Source organism: Mollisia scopiformis (genome assembly GCF_001500285.1).
Source record: "Mollisia scopiformis unplaced genomic scaffold LY89scaffold_8, whole genome shotgun sequence".
Classification (NCBI taxonomy): Eukaryota; Fungi; Ascomycota; class Leotiomycetes; order Helotiales; family Mollisiaceae; genus Mollisia; species Mollisia scopiformis.
Window position 1 is genome coordinate 1338552 of NW_017263588.1, and position 20770 is coordinate 1359321.

Sequence of the window (20770 nt, forward strand, 5' to 3'; positions counted from 1 at the left end):
ATGAAGAACTGAAAGGTAGCTAACTAAGGCTTTATATACATAGGATCAGAGGCTTCGTAGAAGCCTCGGCATAAGCTAATTACCATAAGATTAAAGTCTTAGATCGGAGATTGCAACTCGTAAAGAAAATAAGGAGGCTGGTGCTTAAGCGAGGCGTAGCCGAAGCATTATGGGGTTCAACCCCTGACAGCAAGTCGGTCTAGGAAGTCGTTACTACAAACCCCGAGCGGGTGATACGCGTTGCATTTAGAATATAAGCTATAAACCATATTCCAAATTACACCATCGGAAATATTTCTACAATCTATAATTAGGTTTCCCTAAGAAACGCATATATCGTCAATATTAGTGGATTTAAAAATCAAACCTATTTAGTGTCACAGTTCTGGTGTGACTAGTGGTTGTAGTCATGTGATTGTTTCAGCTAGTGTTTGAGGACCCAGCTTATCTGCCCTCAACACTCTTCCACTCTTTTAGTTCTTTGTCTATTATTCACAGATTAGTATGTACGTCTTGATTCCATAGTCCAAAGTGCGTGCTGTCACATTTAGAATAGAGGTACCCAATAGCTCCTGTCACGTACGGAAGACAGGAAGGAAGGCAGGAGGACGCACACGGTGCGAACGTGTGGTCAGCGACTATATTGGTTGTGTTTTCTACAGCAGCTCTAATTCTATCTAAGCTGCTGTAATATAGAGAGTGTGGCCAAGCACGTGCGCTATACCCGATTAGGTATAGTGCTAGGGAGACTAGCGCTCCCGGGCTGGTATTGCACGTGCCACCACAACGATCTCATCCAGTGCTAAGACCTGGTTATACCTCCATATCTACTCTATATTCCAACAAAACCGCTATAAAACTAGCAAAAAACTTTGGAAATATTAAGCTAATTATCTAAAATTTAGCAAATATAATTTAAAGCGTGGAATTAAAAGTCCTTGAGGAGTTAAAAGACACATTAAATTCATAACATATACACTCTTCGAATCCCAAATGGTTAAAACACCTGTCTATTTTTTCTGTATAATTTTCCGCAGTTTGGGCGACAAATATGCTATCTAAGTCGTAAAAACACAAATTCCGGTCCTTCGACTTGGGGTAAAAATCCTCTTTTAGGATGTATGTATGCCAAAGCTAAACGCCATCCCATTATGGGGAGAACGAGTTTCAAAGTATGTGGCTAGGTGTTGATGCGAGTTATGGGAAAAAAGATAAAGAAGTTATTGACGAAAACTTCACAGGGCGGTGGATTTGGCTCTAGAATGCTTCTCCAACGGCCGTGAGAGGTACCTGGACGAATGGAAAGCTCTTCTTGCTGCGGCAAATAAAAGATTTGTCCTTCATCAGGTATATGTGCCCAAGGAGTCCTTGTTGGGAATCTTGGAGGTCCACTGGGACGTATCTGGTGCTGGAGAGGCCTGAAGGAGTATCGACCAAACAATAGGTAACAGATCCCAGATTCTACATGTCTCGGTCATTTTCACGATACAGTCATCACGGACATGGTGGGGCCCTTGGTAGACTCCTTTTTGGGTGTTGTTCCAGGTGCAGAAGGTACCCGATTCCGATCATTATGAAGTTTGACTAGGTTCCGAAAAGACCGAAGTGAGAAACAACACTGCAGAACTTAATATCAATCGAGAATTCCCAGTCATGAGATTGATGTTCTGACTATTTGACAAAAAAAAGGGAAACAAGTAGTGGGAAGCTGACATAGGTTAATTGTAGTTCATCTGAAGAAAATATGAGCAAGGATTCAGGGGTAGTGGCGTTGACTTTCAACAAGCACAGCCACTCCAGCTCGGTTGATATTGAACACGAAACATGCATTCCTGAGCCAATATAACCATACTAAGGACCAGAGAAGACCGCAATAATTTATAAACAACCGATGTATCTACCATCTCCTGAATCTCGACCCCGTACCTACTAACATCTCAAAATTTATATATCGTCGAGGTAAGCGTAATAACAGTCTGAGCAGCCGTCTCGCATCTCGACGAGGACCCTTTGAAAAATCAGTCACTCATCCCAACCAGTCGTCGATACATCACTTACACATTATAGACCGACAAGTGAGCCCACCAGCACACTGCCTACACCCTCCAGGCGCTGGGTTCCAGAGTCCGCATGAACCTCCTTCGCCGAGCGGACACACCGCAGCGCCGGTTGTTGCGGGCGCGGTGGCGATTACTGTCACGGTTGTTGTTTTCGTGCTGGTTGTTTTGGTGGGACTGGGGGATCCGGTGACGGTGTAGAAGATGGTTGATGTTGAGGTTGATAATGGCGTTACTGTCACGGTGACGACTGTGATTGTGTCTGTTTGGGTGCGTTAGATCTGCGAGGTAGACTGTGGTAAGGAGATGCTTACTTGTTACGGTGACAATGACTTGCTATTGGAAAGGATGTGGGGTTAGTTTTGCGGCGCATGATTATACATGAGGGGTAAGGAGGAACTTACACTAGTAACAGAACTTGCAAGCGCAAGCAGCGATGCAATAACAAACTTGGAGAAGTACATTATGGGCCAGGTATCTTACAAACTCGCAATGTTTGGTTGTAGATCTCGGAGGTGAAAAGAGGAGGAATATGTAACAAGTATATACTCAACAACAAATAAAAGCTCTAGCCGGCCCACGAAACATTAGCATCCCAAGAACTCGATACTGATACGAGCCGTCTGAATGATCCATGGTATATAGTACGCCTAGATATTTAATAACTGAAGTTATAGTTCACGAAGCAGAATGGAAGTCCGCGGCCTCGGCTAATTGCAAAGCCAAGGCTAGCAAAGTAGCAGCTGTTCCATATTTCGTCCCCTTCGTATCTATGACCAAAGGAAATAACAGGAAGAACACAATGATAAGATAGGAGAGGTGGGAGCGTGCCATCGATCAGGAGACGAAAACACGGGATAGATGGAAATGTTATATATTTTTTCCTTCTGACGCGGGATGGAATACAACCATGATTGGAACGAGCTGAATTTTCACGATAGCAACGTCAGCGTTTTTGGGCTCAACAACAAACAATTAACGGAAAATGCCTAATGATGCAGTGCTGGGATCGGATTTCTCCAAGTAAGTTGTTAATATTGGTTGTGGGATGAGCGCGCGGATAGTGGCTAAACGAACCGGCTTTGGGTATATCATAGTAGCACAAGGTGAAGCCATTCGAGGACCCGGACCACCGGGGACTGGATACTCGTTTCAAACAAAAGGACTTTGTATGTGATCAAATTGACGAGTTGTATGCTGTGTTTGTGGTTCCTTTGATGTATGCCCGTACTTTTACGTTGCACGGAATTTTTCGACTTGAAAGCAAGAGGGGCAGAGGGATCAAGAGAGCGGGAGCGAAAGCATCCTCGAAACGACAAAGCGTTATAGGAAGAGCGGCATGATCTTTGAATCAAAGAAGCCAGAGGGTGGAAACAAGTTGGCTGAAGTAAAGCAAGCTGAAGCTCGTGCAAGCGGCCGAGAAAGCACTCGACAGAGTTATGCTAGCTGCAGTTTCTTAACATAGGTGGCTGTCGTAATGCGTTGGGCTCGGAACCATCCTGAATTTCAACGAATCGTCCTCCTTATTTTGTAGTTTCCAGTGTTTGCATTCGCTTTCTGGTTGATCGTTCGGAGATAGTGAACGGGTGCAGTACATACTTGCCCAGATCAACACCGTCTTCCGTAGTCTCCGAAATTTGGACAGCAAAAGTTCTTAACGCACCTCTTTTGAGAAGAAGGTTTGTTTGATCGGTCTGCGACTCAAGATGTCCTGACCATCGGGCGGATTTCATCCATTACCTCAATCCCGGGGAAGAGACACCATTATAACAAAAGACGTAGCCAAAGGAGGATATGGTAATGCTAGTAGCAAGCGGAAGTGAGCTGGTACCTTGCGAAGAATTTGCTTCAGCACTCCAGCATTCATCAGCTGGCTGGCAGTAAACAGCGATGTTCAGAGCAAGCGTGTACCACTTCCTTGCACACAGTCTCCCAACGTATGAGAAGCTCAAAGCAAAAACCAACGAACATTGTCTAGCAGTGACGGGATGACTTTCTCGAAAGTAGGACAACTCCATGCCATTCAAGGATCTTTCCCATCCGATTTAGATATTCTCTTGCTGAGCAGTATATTGTTGAAACTCACCTACCTAGGAATCCGCTGTCTCAAGGATGGCCGAGCTAGTTAACCAATCCCCTAGAGATGATGCTGGCGGTGCTTCCTCAGCGCAAGCATACCGGATGACTGTCCTTGTTGTGATTATAGAGCGTAGTGAAATCAAGCCAGAAGCCAGGGGTCCGTACTTGGATCAGAGGCCAATCGCATGGCCATGTAGAGAGTCTTCGCAGATCATCTGCAATACATCCCACCGCAGACCCAAGGCAAAGAAGTTGTAGGTATGAGGTGTCGCTATTTCGTAGCCGTAGACTATACTTCGCGCTAGGTAGATCGATCATCGAGCTGCGGAAGGGCGTCATTCAAGTCGCCCTAAGCTGCCCATGATGTACCAAGGCTCTCGTCCTTTCCTTGTCTTCGCCCTCCCTTCAAGCACATCAACCATCTTCATCACCCCCTCCTGACACCTATTCCAACCCCTCGACTCAAAAGCCTCGACCTGCTGCCCACCCAGCCACGCATTCGTACCTCCCGTAATCCAGTCCTCCCAATAATCAGCGTATATAGTAAACTCGGGATCCACAACTCCCAGTTGCATCTTTCCTTCAATCCACTGTTCGATTTCTACGTCAATGACTTTCAATCCTTGTTCCCGAAAGAAATCTTTCATCATGGGAAAGGATTTGCGTTTCCATGTGCGAGTATTGGAGGGCTCTTCTCTGCCGAAACCGATGAGAAGGATCGGTTTTCGAAGGGGATGAGGGTAGAGAGGCGGAGAGAGAGCATTCTTCAGAGGCGTGCAGTGCGACCAGGTGTGATAAGGAAATAGTAATATGAATGCTGAATGCTTGGTTATTTCTTCTTGCCAACATGCGAGGGACTTTTTGGGAGTCGATGTGGAGGTGTCGTGTATTTTGCCATGAAGCTCGTTCGATGGATTCAGAGGTTCGAGATCGTAATCGGCGAGGTCGAAAGGGACGAGGTTGTAATTAGTTAGGATATTAGGTCTGATACAGACGCGCTCGATCCATGCAGAGATAGCGGTGCTGAGAACGCCCAGAGGATGAGGCAGATCGGTGTTGTGTACGAAAGCGAGCGACTTGGGAGGGGTTTCAGGGGACGCCATTTGCGTTGTGCAGATGCAGAATGATCTTCGAGAGGAACAGATACATGGTAGGCAGAACAGGCCAGAGGATCGTGGACATCAAAGCCGTCTAGCTATTGATGTGGTGGCGAAGGTCTGAAGGTGATGAGTCAATCGTGAACTCGTATTTTCTAAGCTTCAAGATTCTGGCTTGGCTCCGAGCGCGACGAGCGCAACCGGGTCGAGCTCGCAGGCAACAGCACAGTAAGAACCTCACCAAGCCTTCGCGACATGCGCGCTGTTGAGACTTTGTCAATATCGAAGTGATGTCACCCCTAGCTCCACTCCGTTGTTGCGTTCTCATCTTCAAGACCCAGCACGAAGCCAAGCGCTCAATGAAAAGAGGTTCTCCAGAGGGAGATAGCAATCAAAAATTCCCCCGATGACGTCCCCGAAGGAAAGTCAATTCGTCTTGACACCCCGTTGTGCAATGGAGGTCTCGTCGAACCATCAAAGCTATTCATGAGCAGCTCGATGTCAAGAAGGTAAGTATGAAGAAGAAAAGAGGAAGTTTTGCGGCGAAGAGCCTGGACTTTATACTTTTTTTTCGGCTCCGGGACGCTAGGTAAACGTTTGTCTCGCTGCACGTGCCTGTCTTATTGTTTGCACAGGTCACGAGCTGGGGTTTTGGCGGCCTGAGGCTGTAATTCGTCTCAAACAAATCCAGCAGCCTGCTTCACCTCCCACCCAAAGCACATCGAAACAGAATATGGGTTTCAGGAAAGCAGATGCTCGGAGTTCGCCAAAAGAAAAAAAAACGCATAGCCTACTATGACAATGTGATTTTGTTTATTCATCACCTGAGCGAGGCCTTGAAATGTACATACGAGTACGGAGCATTCAGATTCCCCACGGACAGCATGCCTGCATCACCACTAAGCTCTTCTGACTTGCACATTCCGAAGTACCCACGAAGCCGAACATTGCAGCTCGAGCTGGAGAATACGCATCTATCTCCTGTCATGGGAAAACTTTGTTTGATACACAAATCAAAGACGATGAAGTCGAGACATAGACGACGCAACTCTATGCCAGCTTCTCCATGAAGGCGCAGAAACAATATAAGTTGGTGCAACATACTTCACCACATATACGCTCCCAGGCCGAGTCGGATCAAGATCTTTCAGGGACACGTGAGCTTATGCTTATTCAAACTCCAACAACCCACAAGGAAAGCCAGCACATGTGAGCTGCTGCAATGTTGGTTCTCCTTACCATTTTCAAAGACTAAATTGATTTGCACTGGTTTCGGCAACGCCCCTCCCGATTGCCGTTAAGTGTGCTGCAGGTGTCATTCATGTTCCCTTCTCAAATCCTCAAAGTGAGATTTGGTTAGGCTCGTTGCATAGTCGCCGCTAGCTTTTAGTGTCACTGCGGGAGCTTCTTCACGGCACCTGTCAAATGCCTAAGAACCAGGATCCACTATGTCGGTATTGGCCACTTCAAATAAGCTCGTCCTCGTCTCACATCAGACTCTTGCATTTGGCAATCTTGCTAACGTCTCACAGGATCGGCAAAAAACCACCGCCCTATGCAGCCTTGGTAATTTTTGTCTCCTTGTTCGTTCCATTCAGCTCTGCAAAGTTTCTGAGTCGACACTCACAAGAAGTAGCGCTTCGAAGTGGGAAGAGTTTAAATCTTCGGTCGGCCGCATCATGGATTGATAAAGTATGAGTAAAATCTTTATATGGTACCAATAATTGTTGGAAACTTTGTCTCAACTAATTGATCGATTCCCAAAAGTGCATGCTCGTTGCAAGAAGCAAACTTGTATCATACCTGGGACCGCTCTCTTTCCTCCTCTCGCAGTCGCCATCGATGATCTCACTGGTTAGCGTGTCCGACCCTCAGCACCACGCGCAACTCTACCCCACCGCATAGCTTATGGACAAGCGTCGAATCTCATCTGGGGCTTGTATGTGTGCTGGAACTCGCCTCCTTGTCAGATCTTGCAATTGATTTCCCCACCTTCGCGAGAATTCACCATCCAGCGTCACTCTTCGCACTTCGCGAAGGTGCCCGCATTTAGCTCTCATGCTAATGAGCACGCTAACCTACTCTCCCAAAGTCAACCCTCTAAAGTCTCACTCATCTAACGTAAGGGATTACCAGAAGCCTGGCCTACATCACAGACATGTACCCCGCGATGTCCCTGATTTATGCACACCATTTCTTATTTTCCTTATCCATCTCTCTTCCAACTTGAGAGGTATCAAGTCAGGCTCAGCAAAGATGGGTCACTCAAAGCTGCTCTCAGAAGCCTTCGGCGAGCCAATAGAACGGCCAGTCCCGACTATGTTCGACTTTTTTCAAGAGACTACCCAAAAACATGGCGATAAAATTGGTCTAGTATGCATGCATCAACCAGCTTCCTTCCTCTCCTCAATTTCTCGTGGCGATCCTCCTACACCTCCCTCTTCACCGCCTGAGAAATACCTAAGATGGTCATTTAATCAGATTGCTCATGCCAGTCATACTTTAGCTGCGTCTCTCGCAGCATCTGGAATCAAACCTGGGATGCGAATCATCTCTTTTGTCAATAACGGAGTTGAATGGCACATAATGCTACGGGCTGCATTGGAGCTGAATTGCCTATTTGCACCTTTGAACCCACGAGTAGCTTTTAACGAAAAGGAAGCAAGACATATGATGGCCATGATAGGACCCAGTGTTCTGCTTGTTCAAGACTCGAATACCGCTGAGCATATCCAGCTTCATGCTCCTGAAGCTTTTGGACAAGCATCAGTCAAGCTATTTTCGACTGGTGGTGAAGACAAGGCCGATATACCTGCAAGTTGGCAAGATTTTGCCGCTTTTGCTGAAAACGGCATTGCCGGCGAAAGAGTTCTAAAGTCCTTGGAGGTCATTCGAAAGCCAGACGATGTAACTTTCATCTTCACCACAAGCGGCACAACGAATCTTCCCAAAGGGTGTCCTTACACGAACTCCATGTGTGCAGGCATGATTAGTGCTTATATACAGCACTCCGACCTCACGCGGGATCCAGATCGTGTCTCTCTCTGTCATATGGCGACATCTCATATCATGGGTGGTGTTGGATATTCAATGGGGTTTCATTGCGCTGGATTGAAAGTGGTACATCCGGCAGCGACATTCGACCCCGGCTCGTCACTTAAGGCAATCAATCTCGAAAGGGCATCCGACATGCCTTGTGTTCCAGCACTCGTCTATGCTATGCTAGCACATCCCGATTTCGACCAAGTCAACACAGACTGTATCAAGCATGCCCATCTCGGCGCAACAACAATCCTGCCTGAAGTCATCAAAATGTCGATGGAACAACTCAAAGCCGACAGAGCGAGCGAGGCGTATGGTATGACCGAAACTGGGCCAGCACTGGCTCATAGATATTACGACCTAAGCGTAAAGGTGCCCGAGATAGTCACCAGCGGCACCATTCTTCCTGGGGCCAAAGTTCGAGTGTGTGACCCAGAGACAAACAAACCAGTCCCAAGAGGAGCGGCTGGCGAGTGCCATATCGGGGGCTCTTTTATTATCAAAGAATATTGGGTTGGGCCTACCCAGAGAAGTCGTGATGCATTTTATACAGATGAGCACGGCTTGTGGATCAGGACTGGAGACCAAGCAGTCATGCATGACAATGGGGAATGTCAAATTGTAGGGCGATATAAAGACATGATCATCCGCGGAGGCGAGAACATTTCCCCCAGCGCTATCGAATCAATCATCCTCAGCAAATTCGATCTGGTCACTGAAGTGGTCGGTGTACCAGATGAGATAGCCGGCGAAATACCTATTGCTGTCATGTCGAAGAAGAAGGGGCAAGAAGTGGATGTCTCCAAGGTGAGACAAACGTTGATCAAAGAGCTTGGAGCAGCATGGGTGCCAGAAGAGATTATAGACATCAAAACCCTCGGCATCGACGATTTTCCAAGAACGGCCACAGGGAAAGTCATCAAGACGAAATTACAGAAAATGGTCATCGAGAATAGGGAGAGCCAAGTCAATGTTTACGCCGGCACGGATCTCCTCGATACTCTGACCCGAGTCTGGACCAAACTTCTGGGCGTCAGTCCCGGAACACTTACTCCTCAGACCTCAATCCATGATTGGGCGGATTCTCTCATTCAAGCTCGATTCTCTGCTGTTCTCATGCGAGAAACCGGTCTCCTAATCCAGCTGCAAAATCTCATCGATCACCCATCTATCGAAGGACAAGCAAAGCTGCTCTCAGCTCGCGGTGGATCGGGTGCTCAATCAATCAGCGATATGAAGCCGGATCGCGATGGTCCTCCAGGAATCCACGACATGGTCCACACGAGTGGAGATGAAGCAAGGTACAAGAAGACACAGGACCTAGCTATTGAAACCTTAAAACCACTTGGTCTTGGCTGGGAGGATGTCGAGGACGTCATCCCCATGAACGCTATCCAAGAGACTTTCGTGAAGTATCGGCGTCCTCAGACCAGCAACCATAGACACGCCTTCCTTTGCAACGGATCTAGCGTCGATCATCTGGAGAAAGCATTGAAAGCTACGCTCGCGCATCATAGCATGCTACGAACCATGGCGATGTACTTCGACAGCCACACCTCAATGCACATCACAATCCGACCCAGCGAACAATGGTTTTCAAAATGTATCCGTCATCTCCCAGCGGTCAAGAAAGCCGAGGATCTCGCAGAAGTTGTCTACGGTGACGTCGAACTTGATAATGCCCACTTTCCTGGTCCAATGATGCGCTTCATCATCGTGTACGTTGAAGAGACCAAATGTGCAGGTCTCGTCTACATGGTACAACATTCTATCTTCGATGCCGTCTCCTTACAACTCTTCCTTGACGACTTCGATGCTATGCTCACTAACCCAACCACCAAATTGAAGCCTCACGTTCCATACAAAGCTTGGGCAGACAGTTATTACAATCTTCAATACTCACCAATAGCAAAGGCTTCAGTCAACTGGCAAGCAAATCGCCTGCGTGGCATCTACAAAAATCCAGAAGCTTTATTTCCGATACAGCGTGCGCCGGAGTGGTTCAAAGGCTCCTCAGAAGGATGGATCGACATCAAAACCGGCAAGCCCGGTCCTCCCCGAAAGGCACTGACCAAGAACGGCCTCGGAGTCAAAGGCATCACCGGCCAAGGAACACTGAAAGACATCCAAGCCCTCAAAATCAAACACAACATCGAGGGCTCTCAGATCGTGAAAGCGGCACTAGCAGTCGTCACAACCCGGCACACAAAGCAACCATACGCTCTATTTGGGCAATCACAAGCAGGACGCACATGGCCCTTCATGCTCCCATGGCAAGCCAACCGGATGCCTCCCGCCATGGACGTCGATGGTCCCGCCGTCCAAGGCACAATAAACAAGCTCCCCATCCACAAAAGCGAGACGGTTCTCGATATGCTGGCTCGTCTACAAGCCGAGCAATACGAGCTCAACCGCCACGCCTACGCGCCCATGAACCAAATCGTCGCGGTGCTGAATGGCCACCAGACCGATATCGAAGTCCGAAACTTCGACGGCAAAGTCAAAGGCGCGGCCTGGATCGAGAGTGAAGGTGGAGAAGGAGATTTTGTTCGTGATGCGTTCAAACGGCAGGTTTTCAATTGGCTGCCTGTCCCTCCTGTCTTTGAGTATAAGCGGATTCAGAAGGTGCAGGTGGAGAGCAGGACGGATTTGTGCTGCTTGTGGAATTGTATTATGTTGGATCAGACGACGTTGATGATTAATCCTACATGGGATGATGCGCAGCTGTATCTTGAGGAGGTGGAGGGGTTACTAGATGAGCTTCTGAGGTTGTCGGAGAAGTTTGCTGCGGAGGAGAATTGGGGAAAGAGGGTCGAGGAGTTTGTCTGAGTGGGTGGCAGTCTTTGGGATGTGCTTGAATTGTTTGTGTATTTACACCAATTGTGAATGACTCCGAGACCATACTTCGTCGCGCACAATTATTAGTTCTTCTCTACCAGTAGTCACTTGGGCTATTTGCGCAGATTGCGCAGATTGCGCCAATGGCGGGCAAAGCGCTGTTCGCGCAAGTAGGCATCCGTCGTGAGAGAGGAATATGATTACATGCAACTTGCAATATACAGCCGTATGACAGGCCACCATACATCGGAATTGAATTGAAATTGAACCTTGTCAAATCTTGATTGCGAAAAAAGTAATGAAAATCCAGATTGCCAAGATATTAGATAATAGTGATCCTAAACGCTTTGTTTCTTGATGAGGAATGTTTCCCGTTTCTAACTCGCTGTCTCACATAACTTGTCCAGTAACTAGCGCCGCCTTTACTTATGCTCGGCTCAGGTTTGCTCAGGCCTGCTCACCTCACCCTCTTCTTACGCATACAGTACTAGTCACCACCTGAACATAGTTAGTATTCCGGTGCGATATCCCCCAGGTTTAGCGATCTTGATCGCTGTTTTATCCGACAATTATGCTGAGCTGAGAATCTGCTTCGTCGATCAGTATCACGCGCCAGGACTGACTAAGCGAGGCTTTCAGCGCCACTCGCTTAACAAGCGGCCCAAAAAATTATGCAAAAAGTGCGGCTTCTTCTTACCAGGGCCGAAAAAAAATCACAGCAAAACCCCAAAAAAAGTATTCTCAGTCAAGGTATTCCTCAACTCGCAGATAATGCGGCTTCTGTGGATCGAACACAGTGCCTCCAGATTTCAAATTCTGAAGTTCACTTCAGTCTGGCGCTCTCCCAACTATTAATCGTTAGTAATAATTTGTGAAATGAAAATGGAGAGCAACCTACGTGAGCTAAAGCCGCCTGTTCAATGGTGTGAAAGTGCTTATTTTGTTATATACAGTCAATGCTCATCCATGGTTGCCAATTGGCTCGGCTGTTATGGCTTATGTCATCCAAATGAGGTTAGGCTAGTAACAGCTAGCACTGGTGGACTCGCGATTTGTATAACGCGTCTTTTTCCTCAGTCATAATACCAGAAAGGGGCGTCTGACTCTGTTCTTTCACCCAATGAGCTGCGCAAATGCCACTTCTACAATATCTGCGAACCACCTAGTGTCACCCAGCATTTCATATACTCTGCATAATTCCTGGCTGAATCTGTTCTAGTTTCTCTGATAAATCACTCCACAATTTCTTTTGAGTCTCGGTACGAAATCCGAGTATCTATCACAAATTGTTAACAGCGTTGCATCGAGTTGCGTTATGGTGCTCACCGTCCAACTTTGCAATCGTCCAAATATTGCCCATGCGTCTCTTCTCCCCCTTCTGCACCATGGACAAGTGTCCTACCTCCCTCTTCAGCGGTCCTCGATACAAGCCTTTTCAACACAGTGACCACCAGCGAGAAGAGGATAGGAGCATGTCGCATAATCGCAGTATCAACGATTCCAGGGTTAACAATCAAGACTATCACCTTGCCGTCGGTCTTTGAGGCTGTGATTTGGTCTGCAAGCTCTCTCACACAAAACGTCTCAATCAGTTTTGAAACCTGACATCGATCATTCATTCTTGCACCCTCACGCTTCGCCAATTCTTCGAAGATTTTTTCCGCCTTTCGCTCTGGAAATGGGGTGTCCTTGTGCACAAAACTTCCTGTGAAGGTCAAAACCGACTCTACTTTTTCTTTCTGCGCTGTTTCCCGAAGTTTCGGTAGAAGCAAAAGAGCAAGTAGCATGGTGCTGACAACATTCACAGTGATTGTTTCCTCGTCTTCTTCCGCCTCCTTAAACTCAAAGACATACATCCCCGCATTCAAAACCACCACATCCAATCTCATCAAGCCTTTCGCTTTTTCTCCGAACGCCTTAAGTGAGGCGTAGCTTGAGAGATCCAATTCCCACACTTCAATTACGCCTTACCGCGAAGTAGTTTCTTCGATGGAAAGTTTGGCGGTTTCGCCTTTGGAGAGGATTCGTACTGCGAGAATCACTTTTGCAGCTTCAAGACGGACGAGGTGCCGTGCTGCTTCGAGCCCCATGCCTACGTTTGAGCCGGTGACGAAAGAAGACTTCACCACGAATGTTAACAGCAAGCCTCTAACAATCAAATCTCAAATGTGTACCACACTCCCGGTCCGTTCAAAGTCTTTCGCTGGTCAGACAATCATCGTTGTTCAATGTTAATAATGATCTCAGAAAATGTTCTGACACCGAAGGACGATTTTGAATTTCCACCATTTCTCTCCGCGCATCCTTCGTTGCCTCCTCAGACGAGCAGCGAATGAATAGACTGTGCATGCCACGGAGCAATTCGACATGTTCACGACTCGCGCATTCTTACCTACGGAGGAATCTGAGCCCGTCTCGAGCGGATTAATACGTGGAGCGTTAGGGACATCGGCGGACATCTGGTCAGGTGACAGATCTATAGTTAACAGAAACGTCGTACTTCGTCTTGCTTACATCAGTTCGTTTAGTATATAAGTATGTCCAATACTTGGATATCTTACTTATATCCCATAGAACCGAGAATTTGGAACAGCAGCATGTTCTGTCACGTGCCTCATCGTGTATCCTTCTCAATCTGTGATCCGTTCTTTTCATTCAACCCTCTACAACTTCAGCATCATCAAATGATACTCATTTCCTTCTTTCGCAGCGGTGCAAACTCCATGTTGAAATGGCAGCCCTGGAGAGGTCACCACCTGCATGTCATTGGCACGATAAGCTGGCAGATGGTGAGGCTTCCGATGAGGATGTGCGATGGTCAGGCTGGCATCACTTTTTTCATTCTTCAGGCTGGCTCTCATGAAATCTTTACGTCGAGATCAATCAAATTCCGATGGATCCCTTAACAGCTCTCTCTGTCGCAGGTCGGTGCATTCGCTTCCCTCTCTCGCAATGTAAGCTAAACATGCGATAGGTACCGTCGTCCAGTTCGTGGACTATGGAAGCAAGTTGATATCCGCCAGTCGAGAATTATACCATAATGGAGAGCTCGAAGTTTATGGGCAGATTACCACGGCGGTCAATGACATCCTCGACTATTCGCTCAAACTCCGACGAACACTGCGTTTACCAGAGTCGTCTTTGGCATTGTCAGAGGACGAAGGCTTGTGGGAGAACATATGCAAAGGATGCGACGACGTAGCCCAAGACCTCCTCGCCCGTTTAAGCAAGCTCAAAGTCCAGAAAATTCAAGCGGACCAAGAAGACTACGAGAAGGACCACAACCGCCACAAGATAATATGGTCCACGCTCACCGCAGCATTGCGAAGCATCTGGAGCAAGAAAGGCATCTCTGAAGTTCTGGAGCGATTGAAAGAGTACCGAAGCCAGATTGACTCGCGTGTCATACTGTCCCTCAGGCAAGTCACCAAGAACCAGTCTCTGTATTGTACAAATTAGGCATCCATAACTGATCTTCTACTTTCCCTCAGCGAACGACTGGACTTGCATCTCCTCGAACAATCCGAACGTTTCGATCGCCTCGACGCTGCAAATCAGAAAATTGCTAGCTCTCTCGTCAATCGCGAGGCTTCGGACTCGCATGGATTTCAAGCACAAATATCGGCACTATCAACATTACTTGATAGAGCTGAGGTGGTATTGAGAAGCCACGAAGACGCTAATCAGAGGATTATCGCTGACGTCTTCCACCAAATCGGTCGCACTTCCGTTGACAAAAGTAGTAATCGGGTCTTGGCTGATATTAGAAGGGCCGATGGAGCAATCCGGGAGCAAATACAGGATGAGCTTCTCAAGAGCCTCCATTATCCAACAATTGCCGACAGAGTTGAAGCCGTGGCGGAATATCATGCCAGAACGTTCGATTGGATCTTTCAACCACCTGAAGACACAGTTCAATTTACGGAGGGAAGACGATGGGCAAACTTCCGTGCTTGGCTCCAATCTGGGGATTGTATTTACTGTAAGTCTCAGACTCTCAGTTGCATGATCACTAAATGTTTCTTGTTCTTTCCTTATCTTTAGTGTCTTCTTTGGAATTTGTGATGTGTATATACGTTTCATGTATCACTTCTCTCGGGCCAGTCGAGCAAAAGAGATGCACTGAAGCCTTTCTAATTCCGATTTTTATGGGTAATAGGGGTCAATGGCAAAGCCGGGTCTAGGAAGTCCACCTTGATGAAATATATTTTCAGACACAGCAAGACTTTGCTGCTCTTGAGAGATTGGGCGGGAACCTCGGAGCTCTGTACAGCTGGATTTTTCTTCTGGAACAGTGGCTTGAGCCTGCAGTGCTCTCAGAACGGACTTTTTCGCTCGCTGCTTTACGAAATTCTCTGCAAATACCAAGAACTCATTCCTGCCGTGTTACCAGCACAATGGGGTGTCAGGTACACTTCCAAGTGCCAAGCTCGTCACTGTCCGGTCAGTTATAGATCCAATAACTAAGTAGTTTCAGACCGTGACTAATGACACTCTAGCCTGAATCTTGGGAGCTATCGACCTTACAAAAAGCATTCACCAGTCTCATCTCGCAAACAAAAGTGGATTTGAAGCTCTGCCTTTTTATTGACGGACTCGACGAGTATAAAGGCAACGAAGATGATATCGCTGCTCTCTTTGGTGAAGCATCGACGTCTGAAAATGTGAAGATCTGTTACTCTAGCCGACCGCACTTAGCTTTTGTTGAAGCTTTTGAAACTCGGCCACGATTGAGACTCCAAGATTTGACATTTCCTGACATTCGACGATATATCCATGACAGGTTAGAGACAAATATCAGGATGCAGCAACTTAGTCAAGCCGAGCCCGAAGCTACCAAAAAACTCATCGAGGAGATTGGAAATGCTGCAAATGGCGTGTTTCTTTGGGTGACTCTTGTCGTCACCTCTCTACTTCGGGGGCTAAGCAAACACGACAACATACGATATCTTCAAATGCGACTGCGAGGATTGCCCGAGGAATTAGACAATCTCTATCATCACATGGTTTACGAAGTCGATAATATCTACCAACAAGAGGCTGCTAAAATGTTTCAACTCGTCGATACTAATTTTCAGACTCGGGAAAATCGACACCCATCTCCTTTTCGCGAAAAGCAAGATCTCACCGTTTTGTTCCTTTCCTTCGCTTCAGAGAGAGACACCAATCTTGCCTTCGAGGCTGAACTTGGGTTCATGACCTTCCAGCAGGTTATGGACCGCTGTAAAGATATGGAGAGGCGTCTCGGGACACGATGTGGAGGTCTGCTCGAGGTACAATACAGACACGACTATGACAATCATGATCTCTCTTATGAGGCAGGCCTATATGTGTCTCCTAATATGACTATCACATACCTACACCGAACAGTCAAAGACTTTCTGGAACTCCCAGAGACTCGCCGACTACTGGCAGACAGAGCAAGCGGTCCACAGACGAATACTTTTAACACAATCCATGCATTCTTCAGGGCACATATACTAATGCTTAAATTTCAGAAAACATTATATTTCAGCCATGAACCGTTCGTACCTAATTGGGAGTCTATGGAAGACGTCATATATTTCGCTCAGGAAATAGAACGAAGAGGTCATGTTCTACCCATCGACTTTCTCGACGAGTTTTACGATGTCGCGTCTCCCCTGTGGCAGAGTTTCTCTGCCGCATATTCTCTGTGGAGTGATTCCTATGCCGGCGAAGGTGCACTTTTCAGGAGGCAAGAATCTATGCTGACTCTTGCCACGCAAACGGGACTTGCCAGATACATCGATGCCAAATTATCTGATGTCTACACCAATCTGGAGAACAAAAGTTCTTTGCTAGAATTCGCCCTAAGCCTCTCTGCGAAGACTGATACGCCCACATGCATACAGGTGCTCACCGTTCTGCTCAAGCACGGTGCAGACCTCAACACAGGCGGGACAGATTCGCCCACAACCCCTTGGCAAAATATGCTGGTTCAGCTCCATGATACAGCATCTGAGCTCTTTTATTACAGATCCATATCGGAAGAATTTTTGCCTCGTTGGATGCCAATAATCGAGCTGCTGCTAAGATCTGGAGTGGATCCCTATGTAAAATGTTCAGTACAGGCGAAATCTCGGATACTCGGAGACACTAGCCCACAAGGTACTTTCTGGTCTGTAGAACGGATTCTCGAGACAGCATTCGCTCAAGAACCTGGACTGCTTGCTTTTGTACGGGCAACACTGGGGAAGGCGAAGGACGATTGGCTCCAAGCCAATAGCTCCGACCTACTAGAAACATCTGGATTGCGCGAGGCAGCGACCTCGGAGCCGCAAAAGGAAGTAAAACTTATGGAACTACAGCAATCATCGATGCAAGCGCAAGGAAACGAGCTGAGCAATACGGCGACACATGAGGAGTCGAAAACCACAGATCTATATAAGGCGCAAGATTCTGACAACGAGAATGGCTGTTCGTGCTGCATAGTACAGTGATGCACAGTACAAAGCTGTATGGGAAGCTTGAGAGATTGCTTTTCCTTTTATGTAGATACTGGCGCAGAACAGGGCCCCAGAATCATTGAGAATGGATTAGAAGCTCCCTCAAAGTTGGCTTACGGTACTCACGTGGTGGACTATCGCCGGGAATAATTATGTGAAGCTTGTGTCGGAAAACAAATCCCGGTCGCTATCGACAATTGCGGCTAAGCTGCTAGGAGGCAGATAGCCGTTTATTACCTGTTTGAATTTTGTCCAGAACACCCCAGAAATGATCATGTTGGCACTCACAATATAGAATCTGGGGTGCCGTTGAGACTGCTGCCCATTTTCAAGCAATATATTTATTAGCCTTGGTTTCGCTGCTGCCAGCACAAGCTTCCGCTGCGTCCTCACCTCACCAAGTTATCTATTTGTTGTGCATTCGAAGACAAACAAGTACCTTTATCCAATTGTCGCTCGGATTTGCGTCGAAATTTTTGTGCCTCTCCTTCTGAGCGTCTCCTCAATATGGCACCGTCTCTACCACAAGATGAGGAGGCGCCTTCGACAAGGAATGGCTCGAAGCGAATTGTCCCAAGTCGCCTCTACGAGATAGACAAAGCACCGTCTTTCACACAATTTACAAAACTTTGCACCCAAACACAAAATCCTGATGATTATCCACTTTCGGATTCAATCGTCACAAACATCCCTGTATACGACCTCTCGAAATACAACATATCTGAGACCAGCATAGCATCCTCTCTACAAGACGAATGGTTTGAAATCCTTCGTTCAGGACCCGGTGTCCTAGTTCTGAAGAATTTTGAAACCGACTCCTCTTTGTTACACCGCATCAATGAGGTCTTCGATGAAATTATCTCGAAAGAAGAGGGCGCATCGTCCAAAGGTGACCACTTCGCGGCTGCTGGCAAAAATTCAAGAATCTGGAATTCCTTTCAGAAGCACGCTTTACAAGACCCTGACTCGTTTGTTGAGTACTATTCCAATCCGTGGCTAGCTATTGCTTGCGAGGCATGGCTCGGCCCAGCATACCAAGTCACTGCGCAAGTCAACATTGTCAAGCCGGGTGGTGCGCCTCAAAACCCGCACCGAGACTATCATCTTGGTTTCCAAACAGCGGAGTCATGCGCCGCATTCCCCAAGTCAATGCAAATAGCGAGCCAGTTGTTAACATTGCAAGGCGCTGTAGCACATTCCGAGATGCCACTCGACAGCGGCCCAACGAGGTTCTTGCCCTTTTCGCAGCAATTCGAGGAAGGATACATGGCGTGGCGCTTGTCAGAGTTCAAGCAGTACTTCGAAGACCACTGGGTCAGCCTCCCACTCAATCTAGGCGACGCAGTATTCTTCAACCCGGCGTTGTTCCATGCTGCTGGCGAGAATCATAGTCAGCTGGACAGGAGTGCCAATCTTCTACAAATCAGCAGCGCTTTTGGAAAGCCGATGGAGACTATCGACAATTTGGCAATCATCAAGAATTGCTGGGGTGCCTTGAAACGGTTGAATAGTGAGGGAGGCCGAGATCGTGAGGTCGATGCTTGCGTGCGTGCAATTGCGTCCGGGTATCCATTTCCCACAAACCTGGACCGCAGGCCGCCAGCACCTGGAGGTATGGCGCCTTGTAGCGAGGCTGATGTGGTATTTGGGGCGTTGCAGGAAGATTGGACGACGGATAGAGTTGTTGAGGCTATTCAGAAGGTTCAAACAGACTCACTTGCATGATCGTAGGAGGATCACAATATGAGAACTGGTGAAAAAATGTCCCTGTAGTATTGTTTAAATTGAATCTTCTTCCATTCTATGGATGCACAATCCCAATTCCAAAACAACAATGGTGAGATTTCATCAACTCGGCCACAGTATGTCTCTCTGATCCTTCAATCACATGCAGAATTGATGCTTTTCAGCGTTTGTCGATCAGCGGGAAATGGTTCCCGGTCCTCTAGGTCCTAGTGGGGGGCTATGTGATAGAGAACCCCACGGGAGCTTTCACTTCAAAGCATACGAGATAGATTATTCTTACATCAATCATTTAAGAGTAATGACGGTGTAATCATCAAACTGAACATCTCCAGTCCCTGCTTCCCGTACGATTCGACATGAGCGGGAAAATAATCCAACCACAGCAAGTGCTTCAAGCCGACGCAGACGGATTTCTAAAACGTTCTGTACTAGATCTATTCTCGCTCAAGGGACGGACTATCGTCATCACGGGCGGTGCGAGAGGAATTGGTCTCGCGCTTGCATTCGCCGTTGCTGAAGTTGGTGGCAATGTTGCTATCATCGACGTCCTGTGGGAACCACATGCGCACTTTCAGGAGCTCGAGAAGTTCGATGTCAGGGTCAAACTTTATAAGTAAGAATGCTTGGCAGCTTTAATTTGTTTTTGGATGTTGCTGATAGATTATCTTAGGAGTGATGTGACAAGCTTCGATTTATTGAAGGGCACGTTTGATGAAATTGTCAAAGATTTTGGGCGGATTGATGGTTTGTGGGTATTTTGCGATTTACTCCCCTAGCTATATATTCCTTCTCAAGCTGTACTGAACTGTTTTAGAGTGACCGCAGCAGGTATCTGCATAGACGAGCCATTCTTAGAACGAAAGCCCGAATCAGTAGCTCGTTCAATGAACATCAACTTCCTCGGCACCTACTACGCAGCCCAACTCGCCGTGGCGCAAATGAAAAAGCAAACCCGACTCGAAGGCAGTTCACAAGCAGGCTCAATCGTCTTCATTGCATCGATCGCAGCATACGTTGCCAGCAAAGGCCAAACGACTAGCGATTATTGCGCTAGCAAAGGCGCCGTTCTCTCGTTGGCGAAAGCACTGGGGGTTGAGCTTGCGATGCAGGGTGTGAGGGTGAATAGCATGTCGCCGGGGTAAGATCAGGTTATCTGGATGATAGGGTTTGTTCTGACTGAGGGATGTGTTTAGATATATGATGACTGATATGACGCTGGATCTTGCGAAGAAGTATCCTCACTTGGGGGCTATTATGACTAGTGAGCCTCCCATGCGTCGGATGGGAGATCGGACGGATTTGAAGGGCCTTGTTGTGTATTTGCTGTCTGATGCGAGTGCGTACACTACTTCAGAAGACCACTTGGTGACGGGAGGAATTCATGCTGGAAGGTTGTTGTGAGCGTGATGTGGAATCACTAAGTGTAGCAAGTCTTTCAGACAGC

At 47.3% G+C, this 20770-nt stretch overlaps 7 protein-coding genes across 7 annotated transcripts; 4 read left to right on the top strand and 3 right to left on the bottom strand.

Moving 5' to 3' along the window:
• Positions 1-1839: 1839 nt before the first annotated feature.
• On the bottom strand, positions 1840-2438 carry LY89DRAFT_683340 (uncharacterized protein). The gene is made up of 3 exons (XM_018214686.1): positions 2372-2438; positions 2059-2319; positions 1840-2008 (listed from the first exon to the last, which is right to left on the bottom strand). The coding sequence occupies exons 1-2, from the start codon at positions 2428-2430 to the stop codon at positions 2097-2099; spliced, it is 282 nt and encodes a 93-aa protein (XP_018073875.1). The 5' UTR covers positions 2431-2438; the 3' UTR covers positions 1840-2008; positions 2059-2096.
• A 1613-nt stretch (positions 2439-4051) lies between these two features.
• LY89DRAFT_683341 (uncharacterized protein) lies at positions 4052-5734 on the bottom strand (the record flags this gene model as incomplete). Its single annotated transcript, XM_018214687.1, has 2 exons — positions 4144-5734; positions 4052-4088 (listed from the first exon to the last, which is right to left on the bottom strand). A coding segment is annotated over exon 1 (764 nt), but the record flags the coding sequence as incomplete, so codon positions are not given.
• Positions 5735-7612: 1878 nt separating this feature from the next.
• On the top strand, positions 7613-11175 carry LY89DRAFT_642611 (acetyl-CoA synthetase-like protein; the record flags this gene model as incomplete). The annotated part of the gene is made up of 1 exon (XM_018211759.1): positions 7613-11175. The coding sequence occupies one exon, from the start codon at positions 7613-7615 to the stop codon at positions 11102-11104; it is 3492 nt and encodes a 1163-aa protein (XP_018073877.1). The 3' UTR covers positions 11105-11175.
• Positions 11176-12435: 1260 nt separating this feature from the next.
• Positions 12436-13602, bottom strand: LY89DRAFT_717010 (uncharacterized protein; the record flags this gene model as incomplete). The annotated part of the gene is made up of 3 exons (XM_018218306.1): positions 13363-13602; positions 13085-13299; positions 12436-13045 (listed from the first exon to the last, which is right to left on the bottom strand). Exons 2-3 carry the CDS (start codon positions 13201-13203, stop codon positions 12436-12438), a joined length of 729 nt encoding a protein of 242 aa, XP_018073878.1. The 5' UTR covers positions 13204-13299; positions 13363-13602.
• Positions 13603-15151: 1549 nt separating this feature from the next.
• LY89DRAFT_642613 (uncharacterized protein) lies at positions 15152-16586 on the top strand (the record flags this gene model as incomplete). The annotated part of the gene is made up of 2 exons (XM_018211760.1): positions 15152-15556; positions 15613-16586. Coding segments are annotated over exons 1-2 (1218 nt in total), but the record flags the coding sequence as incomplete, so codon positions are not given.
• Positions 16587-17601: 1015 nt separating this feature from the next.
• Positions 17602-19518, top strand: LY89DRAFT_493110 (phytanoyl-CoA dioxygenase family protein). The gene is made up of 2 exons (XM_018207910.1): positions 17602-19442; positions 19491-19518. The coding sequence occupies exon 1, from the start codon at positions 18088-18090 to the stop codon at positions 19303-19305; it is 1218 nt and encodes a 405-aa protein (XP_018073880.1). The 5' UTR covers positions 17602-18087; the 3' UTR covers positions 19306-19442; positions 19491-19518.
• On the top strand, positions 19418-20735 carry LY89DRAFT_717013 (short chain dehydrogenase). The gene is made up of 5 exons (XM_018218307.1): positions 19418-19442; positions 19491-19939; positions 19997-20074; positions 20141-20464; positions 20520-20735. Exons 2-5 carry the CDS (start codon positions 19683-19685, stop codon positions 20725-20727), a joined length of 867 nt encoding a protein of 288 aa, XP_018073881.1. The 5' UTR covers positions 19418-19442; positions 19491-19682; the 3' UTR covers positions 20728-20735.
• Positions 20736-20770: the final 35 nt, after the last annotated feature.